Here is an 11,037-nt window from a genome sequence, read left to right on the forward strand (position 1 = left end):
TTTTCAGCATTTTTTCCATTTCTCAAGCATTGGTTAGCTCAATTTTTACCCGAGAGGACTGATGGCATGCTTCTCGAGGTGTCTGGATCGGATTCGGGTAACTTTTGTGAAATATAGGCTTAAAGTAAAAAATGGTTGACCGAAAGTTGATTTTTGGCTAAACGGACCCTTTTTAAAATTTTGTCAATTCCAAGACATCCGGATGGTCATTTAGAACTTTTGTGTGTATTCGGTTCAGTACCCAATGCACTCGAATGCATTTTGGGACTTGGGTTGAAAAATTAAAATTAAGGCGTCGGGGGTTGACTCGGTCAACGAGACCTCCATTGGGAATTATGAGGCCACGAGCGCATTCATAGCGTATTTTTGTGTGGATCTGTGTATGTGGTTTGTGAGCAGATGGCCTCGGAAATAGCTCGGGATTTCAAATCGGAGGAAAAAATTAGAGGAATTCTGGTACCTGGTGCCCGGTATGGCGGCACCGCTGTTGCGGTGTGTTGGACGCTGGGGCAGCCATGTGTATATTGGACAGGCTGCCATGGCGGCATGATGGACGATGTAGCGGCGCCGCTTTTGCAGCCCCGTTACCACCGTGATGGTAACGACATTGTTATGTCATTAAGTGTGATTTAAATAAGCCTTTAGACCCTCATTATTTTCCATCTCAAAATTAGAGCTTTGACAGTTCTTGGATATATTTTGGAGATATTCTTAAAGTTAAATCTTGCTTATTCCTCTACTCGTCTTTTAATCATAATCATCCTAGATCCCCCCCCCCCCCCAAAAAACCCTTAGTGATGGAAGTTGGGGGAGGGTTTTGATGGACACTTTCTCTTGGCGTAGTAATGATAAATTAATGATGTTTATATTAGATTTTGATGAATCTAAGCTTGTTAATCCTATATGTTCCATTTCTAGTGTTGAATTTTGAAATCAAAGAGCCAAGGTTTATACCCAAATTGGGGGTTTTTGCTTGAGATCAGAAATTAGGCTAATCCTTGAGTTAAATTAGCAATTAGTGGTTGGGTTATGATCACCTAGTGCCTAATTTGATATTTTGCTTCTGAATTTCCCGTTATACCCTTGTGGACCCGTTTTTCTAATTTCTAGGGTTGGAATTGACCTGAATTGAATAGCAGCAATATTAGTATTATTCTTCATGATTTCTAATCTAGATGTCGATTATGCTTAGACTACTTTGGTTCTAAGGTTCAGTGGAAAGGCAAGGCAAAGGAGTGAGTTGTTGGTGTTGCGGTTCGGCCATCCAAGTAGGTTATGGCTTACCCTTGGTGAGACTTCGTGTAGCGAAGCGCATATTTAGATTATTTTATCGGAGACACATGTGAACCTTCGGGTATGAAGTTGGGTTGGATATTGCCTTAGGTTGGGCCCTATTGTGTGTTGGGACTAGCCAACCCGTTATTTGTGTTTGATTGTTCTATTGTGTTGGCTTGATGCTATGGGTTGTTGATAGTTATTGGATTCTGTTTATCGTCTTGATTACGATATTGTTGGCATACCCACTGTTGGTATTTGTAATTCGGATACATTGTTCGCATACCCACTGTTGTTATTTGTGATTGGATATATCGTTAGGGTGCCCATTGTTGGTACTTGTGATATTGTGCATGATTGTTGATGTCGATACATGCATTGCACGCACTATTATTTTCATGATACATGTTGAGATACTGATGACAATGGTAAAACTCTTTACTTGAGTGACGTGAAATGGCCGATATCCGATGTTCATTCTGAAATCGTTGATTGTGTGAAATGGATACTTGATGAAAATCTTTTACTTGAGTGATGTGAGATGGCCGATATTCAATGTTTATTCCCGAGTCGTTGTTGCATAGACGATATCCGATGTTAGTTCCAGAATCATTGAGAACCCCCAGTGGGCAATGATCCGGGGTCCCGTCTGTCTGTTGGGTAAAGATCTGGGAAGGGTGGCACTTAGATTTTGCGCGTCACGCTGGATTGTTCTACTGAGATATCGATATTTCCGTCCGGAGTACATATGTACATCGCATTTGCATGGCATTGCATTGCATTCATACACTACTGTATTGCATTGCATTATGACTTGATTTGAGATGTTTGGTGTTGTATTGTGATGTTGGATTAGATTGGATATATTCAGACTTGGCACATTTGGGTTTAGATGCTTTGCATAGGTGATGATGGATACCTGGATTGGATTACATTGACTTATACTTGTTGGTTTATTTGCTTATCTTCATTGTTATCTAAGTTGTGTTAGCTATGCTTAGTCAGCCGATGATGCCTAGTAGTACTATTATTTGTACTAACCTACACTTATTGCATTCTTTCATGAATGCAGAGTATCAGGTTGGATCCACTTCTGTGACGTGTGCCTACTAGTTGCTTGCCTTCCTCTTCGAGGTTCCAAGGTGATCACGGTCGTCCGCTGCCTTGAAGACTTTTCTATCTTTATGTCCTATTCTATTAAGAGACATAGACACTTTATGTATTAGTATTTCAGATTATGTTATTCCCTTTTAGATGCTTTTATGTTATTCAGACTAGACTCTGGAAGTGTTATCGTCATTCCGCACTATTCCATTACTCATATATATATCATGAGACTTATGTATTTATTTTATTCTGTTGCTTAATTTCATTCTTTTAAGTACTTATTCATTTTTGGGTTGAGGGTTCGCTTATCGAGGTGGAAAGGTAAGTACCTGCACGACTTAGGCAAAATAGGTCGTGACACACAAACTCAAACAAAACATGCACATAGAAATAAAAACATCATACGAATCCGCCCGTGGCCTCAAAATTTCCAACGGAGTTCTAATTTCCTACGTCATCCCCCGATGGCTCAACACAATCAAACAAAATTCACAAACAAATCAAGTTTTCAGCTCCTAGACTTATACAACCAAGTTTCTATTAGCTCGTTCTACCCTTGGGAAGGTTCTATTTTTTGGGGTTATCCTACATTTTCCATTTTCGATCATTACACCCCGTGAACACTGGAGGCTTCATGCGAAGAAACTCTTGGGTTCTACAACTGGTTGACCCACCACTAGCACCTGAGCTAGGCGCCATTTCCTGTCGCTACGCCTGGTTAGCAATGATCTGAGTGAGCAACTGAATAGCTCCTCTAGTATCCATGTCCGAAGCATTAGGAAGTGTAGTTGTAGGAACGGTTGGGGCTGCTGCGCCTGTAGCAGTTGTCTAAGTCTGAACAGTTTCTTCCTGACTTGCATTAGGGGCAGTCCATTGGCTGGTAGCTAAACTCCTGTCCGCTAGCTTTCTTTGTGGAGCCATTTTTTGAAATACATAATTTGCATGAGTTAGAAGAATTCTTGAAAGTATTTCTCTAACTGCATGATCTAGAGTATGAAAGAAGTGAGACAATCCCGAATGTGTTGGTGGTCAACTGTTTATATTTGTGGGGCCCTCACACATATAAAAGTGACCCTGCTAGACACAGTTTCATAGACTCCCTAAGACACTTGAACCTGGGCTCTGATACCAAGTTTTGTCACGCCCCGAACCATGGCCTGGACGTAATGCGGAACTCGATGCCTTATTGCATGTGACCGAGCGAACCACATGGCTTGCTGAATCATTATAAGGCATCACATGAGCAGAATATAACATGAAACATGAAGATCCTTAATAAAACATGAGAAGTCATAATATTTAATAAAATACTTGTATAAAATGTGAATGCGGAAATAGCATAAACTGAGCCAAAGATGGCTACACAACTCCAAGTATCTGACATAACTGATTGTCTAGTCTATGAAACCTCTATCATGAATTTGAACTATAAAACATACTTGCTGGGAAAAGGCCCCCAACATACCTTAACTTGCTAAACATGACATGGAAATAAATAAGGATAGCACCCCGAATAAGATGGGGCTCGCCAACAAGCTGAGATGAGCAAATCTTACTGAGCAGATGCGTCGTCCTGTAAGTCCGTACCTGCATCGTGAAATGTAGGTTCCCGTAAAAAATGGTTGTTGTTGAATCAGTTGTGAAATACGCTTTTGTTCACGAATCTGCTGTGGACGTCAGCATATTGAATATACTGGTATCTAAAGCAATTGAATGAAATAGACACGACACATGAAATAACATGATAAGGGCTGATACTGAAACTGAAACCTGATCATGAGCATGAACGTAGATACATATTTATATAACATGAGAAAAATAGTGGGAGAGCATTAGTATAACCGACATATAAGCATCACGTTAGCACGTAGCATCTGATCTCTGCACCACCAGCTAAGTCATCCTATACCTTTGCGAGGGACAAGACATGAACATGAACCTGAATATGAATTGATCCAAATCCCTCAATGGGGAGTATATGAAGGAATCGTCCTACTGGGCAGAGCGATCCTTATCCTACATTGGCATACATAGTTTCAGGTGTAAAACCTTTTCAATAATCTATACAACTCTCAAATTACATGAACATGGATATAATTGGCTTGGTAGCCCATGAATTATATAACTTGCTTGTAAATATGATTCTTGCTTGTATTATAACATGAAGGTGATATGTAGGATTTTCATGAAATTAAACATAATACTTCATAACTTGCATGTAAGAACCCATGGAATACAAAGTATGAGTTTTCATCGATTACAGACAGATTCTCAATAACCAAAAGAGACTATTAAGAATACAATAACGAAGTAATCACACAAACATGGTATATCATGGTACATTTACTTAGGGTTATCATGAGTTAAAACCCTAGTTTGATATTATCTCATACTTTCATGGAAGAACGTGGTGTGAAAAAGAACAAATATGTTCCTAGACGTAGATAGAAACTCTACATACCTGGTAAAGCTCCAATCTTGTACTAAAAGTCTGGACTTGAAGAGTAACTCCTAAAGCCTTAGTGTGAATCGCTTTAATTGGGGTTTCTTGAAAACTCTAGGTTAAGAAAGTTAAATTTCTACTTAATAATCATGAACGTATGTTGGAATTGACTTGGAATGCATCGCTTACCTTAATGTATCTTGAAGGTTGGGCGAGAATAGCTTTGTCCTTATGGCTTGAGAGACTTCTTTAGGGTTCTTTTCGTCAGAAAAATTGATTTAAAACGCAGTGGGAATGAATATAATGATGTTAGGCTTTTCAAATGTCATGTTCAGTGCACGGCCGCCCAGATGGAGGCCTACTTCATGCAGATAATTGCACAGTGAAGGCATTACCACTGTTTCTAGTGCGCGATCACGCACCTGAAGGGCACTTCGTACAGACTGCGTAGCGTCCGGTAAAATGGGCATAACTTCTAGCGTAGTTCCATTTGAGCTCCATAATATATGTTTGAAAAGTTATTTCAAATACCAACAACTTTCATGTTTTGCGTTTTCTCAAATGCCTAATTAAAATACCCCAAAACTGGCCATAAGTACAAACTGTCTCAGATTTAGACGAATTTAGAAGGCCTTAAGAACTTCATTTTTTGGTTTGACTTCTAAACGACTTTTTATCAACCGAATTAATTCCGAATGGTTTCATATAGCTAAAATATCATATTTATACTTGTTTCATACATTTACACCTAACCCGAATTTACGGAATATTACAAGTACCTACAGAGGGAGCTGAGTCTGGTGATCACTAATAGAGCATTTAAATTCATCCTAGATGTAAGAAACTAGATGTTGTGCACATTTGTTTTGCTGATGATCTATTAATGTTCTATAAGGCTGATATTCCTTCCATCCAGTTGATTCAAGATGCTTTGAAGAGGTTTTTTGCTGTCTCTAGATTATAGGCCCATATTGATAAAAGCGCTATCTATATGTCAGGGGTAAAACCTGAACTTAAGCAAGTAATACTGGCTGATCTTGGTTTCTTAGAAGGGACTCTCCCTTTCAAGTACTTGGGGAAGCCTTTATCTTCAAAGAAACTGACCATAGCTCAATGTATGCCATTTGTTGAAAGAATCACAGAAAGAGGGAGGTGCTGGTCAGCAAAGTTGTCATCTTATACAAGTAGATTGGAATTGATTAAGTCTGTCTTGTTTGGAATACAAAGTTATTGTGCTCAAATTTTCCTACTGCCTAAGAGGTTTCTGAAACTTGTGGAAGCAACTTGTAGATCCTCCTTATGGTCAGGACATGCTGCTATCTTAAAGAAATCTTTGGTTTCTTGGGCCAAAACTTGTCTTTCTAAAGCTGCTGGGGGTCAAAATGTGATGAATATATGTCTATGGAACGAGAGTGATAATGTTAAATAGCTATGGGCTATCTCCAAGAAGAAAGAATGCCTTTGGATTAGGTGGGTGCATTGCTATTACATAAAAAATGATGTTGTGGACTCTTTTCCAGTCCCAACGTCTGCTACTTGGGTCATTAGAAAGATCATAGAGGCCAGGAAGTATGTCTTGTAGTCATTTAATTTGCAGGGTGATTTATCAACTAGGTTGGCTGCTGTGGTCACGAGACAGAAGTTTCTTACAAAGCATATGTATGTTGCTCTTTTTCCTGTCTATGTGAAAGTCCCTTGGAAGAGCTTAGTTATGCAGAAACATATCCATCCTAGACATAGGTTTAACCTGTGGCTTGCAATTCAGAGGAGGCTAGTGACTGTGGAGAGATTGTTAAAGTTTGGTATACATGTTCCTTTGCCATGTGTGTTTTGCTATGCCCCTATAGAAAGTTTTGATCATCTGTTCTTCAATTGTCCTATCACTAGAACACTTTGGTGCAGGTTTCTTTAATGGTTGGGGTTATATTGAACTGTAATGAGCTGGGCAAAGGAACTGGACTGAATTTTTAAATGGGCTAAGAGGAAGGCTGGTAACGGAGGCATCATTTGCAATGTGTTTGCCATGGTGGTGTCTTGCATTTGGAGGGAGATAAATGGCATCAGGTTCCAGCAAACTACCTACAACTGTGAGAGAGTATGCAGGGAAATTTCCATTCATGTGCACATACAAGGTAGAGCTCATCAAAACTGGCATGACTCTTTGGCTCTCCTAAATTGCATTCCATGATCACAAGCTGTTGTAGTTACTGCAGTTTTTGGTTTTTCTTATTTTTGAACTGATGTAATTCATTTTTGATAGAATAGCATAGAGTAGAACATAGTTTCTAGTTAGTTTCTTAGCTAGTTGAGCTTGTCTTTTATTTTGAGAAAATAGGTGGTCTGTATCTGTTTTGTTTTGTAATTCTTACTTTGATCAATAAAATTGTTTATTTACCAACAAAACAAAATCTAGAACTTGCCTACAATGTGATTTCAGGCGAAATTCTAGATAGATCTTGAGTTGGTAATTGAATGTAGGCTTTTCTTATTAAACCATGACCTAAATTAACCTACCCTGATAACTTTTATCCCTAGTTAGCCCTGTCGTCGAGCCTAAACGAATTACCTCTTATTATCATTTGATAGCCAAACTTTAAACCCATAGTCTGTTTGTTCTTGTAACATATTATTTGTACACCTTATACCTCTTTCAGCACTATAAGAGTTTATTTGAAAAACAAAATTATGATTTATGAAAAGAAAAAAAATAGGTTAAGGGACGATTAATTGTAATTGTCGACCTCTTGAGATGATGCTATGAGAATTGAAAATCTACAAAAAAAAAAAAATTGAATAAGTGATGTTGAAACATAAAATGAAAAATAAAGAAATGCTGACAACTCCGGTTTAAAATGAAAACAATGAAGAAAAGAAGGTTGATTGTTTAAAGGAAAAGGGAAGACAATTGGGCTTGAATGAGACATTAGCGTGTAGTACCAATTGGAAATTTAAATCACTATTATCCATATATGTAACGACATGTTTGGTCGTTATAGTATTTTTGACCCATTTACCCTTGTTGACCTTTTTTGAGTCTCGTAAGTATGATTTTGACCCACGGAGATGGGCGACAGTATTCCCGAGCTCATCGGGCAAGTTCCGATAGGATTTGTGGAATCTAGAGTCTTAAATTAAAAAACCTTTGACCGATAATTGCCTTTTGGGTAAAAGTGGCCGTGATCGAATTTCAACATTTCCATTAGGTCTAGAACGTGATTTATGATTTAGTGAAGTCATTGGTTTGGTTCCCGAAACGTTTGAGTGTGATTTGAGTCACTGGTGGAGGAACTAGTTAAGTAAAGAGGTAGAGTTGACCACGGTCAACATCGGGTTAAGATGATCCCGTGTCAATGTTTCAAAAGTTCCAACAAGTTCATATGATGATTTTGGACTTGTCCACAAGTTTTGGTGAGATTTCGAAGAGTTTCATATGGATTTGGGTTGTGTCGCGCTCGTATTCGATGTTTTCATCGTAATTCATTGGCGATAAAGGGAACAATATTGATCAAATGACCTTTTTTTGTATTTCGATTGAACCATTAGATCTGTATCGTAATTACGGATCACCGCTACAATGAAACTTTGACCGATGCAGTGGTCGACGGAGACAAAAACTGAATTTTACATTGCAAATATTGAAGCCATTCCCTACATAACATCAAAAACAGTTCCCAAGAAAGTGAGAGGCGATTTTCTAAGGCTAGGGTGAAACTCCTCTTTGAAGGTATGTCTTAACCCTTTTATTGTTCGTTCCGTAATCTTTTTTAAGTTTCATGAATAGTTTAATGTTCTCTAATGGTGAAGGAAAAGAATTAGTAAACCCTTAAATAATTGATGGGTTGTTGATTTTTTTGTGGATTAATCATCTAGGCGTATAGGTTATCACTTTCTAGGAAGGGAATTTGATTACCTATGGTGGAAATTGCATATTGAGACATAAGGTCTAACAAAAATGAGAACTTTGGCCTAAAATCTATTTGAAAGGGGTTAAATTGATTAGAAAACCCATAAAATGGAATAGTATGACTGTTGGAATTGAGATTATGACAAATTCAACATTAAGTGATGGTTCACCCAATTGAAAATGGTAGAAGTAATTGGGTTTTTTTCCCAATTGTTGTTTTGTTTGATTAGATGGTTTGTGGCTTACTTAGCACTATGTTCTATCGTTAGTTACTAGACTACCATCGTTCTGAGGCACTTTGGAAATAAAAGGCTAGTATGGAGTAGTTTGTGGCTCCGTTCTATATTCAAGGTAGGTTACGACTTAATTTAGTTAGACTTTGATTAGCGAAACGTATATATTGTATACAATTGATAGGAGAAAGCATGATTAGGTCTTCAGACATGGTGTTTGGTTGGATTATTATCTAGGTTGGTATGATTAATGATTTTGTGGGCTTGTCGCCATTATTTTATGTACTAAAACCTGAGGTGTATTTGCTGTGATATGAGAAGAAAGGAGTTAATATATAATCTTCTCGTTGGTTGAGAGGGTTGCATATCCTTGTTTTTGTTGAGTGATTTATCTAAGTCTTGTTATGACTTATGGCATGGTGCCTTGTATTCATTGACCTTTATATTATGGGCTGATCATGTTCTATATAGATTGTTGAATTGGAAATACGTTGATATTCATATTGTGATATAGAAATTAAAGAGATTAGACTTATGCTGGATGTGTACTTGTGATAAGGCATGAATGAGATCTTTATTATGATTTTCTAATGGTAATGATATTATGCAAGATTTGATACAACTTATGGTGTTTGTGATCTTCGAGCATATTCATTTACATTCATTGGACTGATTTGTCATTCCTGCATTCATACATGATGGAAATGATTCAGAAATGATTGATGAAAGACTTATGGAAAATATGAAAGAAAATGGAACACTTTAGTGATGCAAGACTTAGTTGTGAGGGGTACTTGTTATATGTGGAAGTAAAGGGTGTCATAGACTCTTATGTTGATCGAGAGGATTTGTATGATTCATTCTAGGGTTGAGCTGATTATTCTAAGCCCTGATATGATTATGGAATTGTGGCTTGCACTTTCATTGGTATTTGATTTCATTGATTGATCATGCTTGCTTTGACTAGATGTTTCATCTTGAGGTTCTAGACTTGAACCATATTTTGAATACTCATTTTGTATACATCATATGTATAAAGGCACATCTGAAAGGCGGTGAGGATGTGTCCTATCCTGATATATGTATACAGAGGCACATCGGGGGGGGGTAAAGATGTCGCCTATTTGTGAACTATTGATCCGACTTCTGTTCTAGAGCGAGAGGTACATGGACTTTGCGGGTCCCTCATAGGTTATGACTATTGGGCAAACAATACCATTAGCATGTGTGCACAGGTTTGTTGTATTTGTCCAGTGCATTGCATTTCACATCATTATGTTTTATTTTTCATAATTATATAGCTCTTTATTTCTGATTTGGTATGGTCGATTCGTATTATTATGGTAGCATGGATCGGATTATAGACTGGGTTAGATTGCTGGATAGTGACTCTAGGTCAAAACTTTGGTTGTGATTATCAATTGAGATTATTGTGAAAAGACAGACTTGTGGTTTAGAAGCTTCCTCTTAGGTTGTGATTCAGTTATGGGATATTTTGTGACCTTGGATTGAGTATTATGTGCCTATTTCTTGTTGATTTTATGCTTGTACGCGTGAACTAATAATAGTCGGCTTATGATGCTTACTTATTATGTGTTGTTTGTATTGATGCTACTCTTGCTGTACTCTTCTTTTGAGTGCAGAGTTTGTTACTAGTTCCAGTTTCTGTCGTCGAGGGTGATCTGAGTCTACATGACAGAGATTCCAAGGTGAGCTCTTGGACAAGATCCGTAACCGGAGACTCTTTATTTGTATATAACTGCCTATTTTGTATTCTTGAGACAGTGTTGTTATATATAAGATTTTTACTTTATATCTGACTTGTATCTCGAAATAGTGACTCTTGTACTAGTCCAGACCAGATTTTGGGGTTGCTATTACTTCTGCATTTGTTATGTATATGACTCGGATCTGTTAGCTAAATTATTGTCTATTTCCACATAATTCTTATAAATGATTAAAATAATTTGGGAATGGTTCGCCTACTTGGGGGAACAGTGTAGGTGTCATCACGATTCACGAATTAGGTTGGGAGAATTTGGTATCAGAGCCCTAGGTTACCGGTCTTACAAGTA

General features: G+C 37.8%; 1 protein-coding gene across 1 annotated transcript; it reads left to right on the plus strand.

The window, feature by feature from the left end:
• Window positions 1-5,816: 5,816 nt before the first annotated feature.
• Window positions 5,817-6,762, plus strand: LOC132046234 (uncharacterized). Its single transcript, XM_059436800.1, has 3 exons — window positions 5,817-6,245; window positions 6,423-6,627; window positions 6,728-6,762. Exons 1-3 carry the CDS (start codon window positions 5,817-5,819, stop codon window positions 6,760-6,762), a joined length of 669 nt encoding a protein of 222 aa, XP_059292783.1.
• The last annotated feature ends 4,275 nt before the right edge of the window (window positions 6,763-11,037 follow it).

Source organism: Lycium ferocissimum, unplaced genomic scaffold, assembly GCF_029784015.1.
Source record: "Lycium ferocissimum isolate CSIRO_LF1 unplaced genomic scaffold, AGI_CSIRO_Lferr_CH_V1 ctg9955, whole genome shotgun sequence".
NCBI lineage: Eukaryota > Viridiplantae > Streptophyta > Magnoliopsida > Solanales > Solanaceae > Lycium > Lycium ferocissimum.

Bases quoted from the DNA above. Each gene is read 5' to 3' on its own strand.
- LOC132046234 (XM_059436800.1), top strand. From the start codon at position 5,817: ATGTCAGGGGTAAAACCTGAACTTAAGCAAGTAATACTGGCTGATCTT. The intron at 6,246-6,422 runs GTTAAATAGCTA...TTTAATTTGCAG, and splicing joins TATGGAACGAGAGTGATAAT to GGTGATTTATCAACTAGGTT. The intron at 6,628-6,727 runs GTATACATGTTC...ACTTTGGTGCAG, and splicing joins GGAGAGATTGTTAAAGTTTG to GTTTCTTTAATGGTTGGGGT.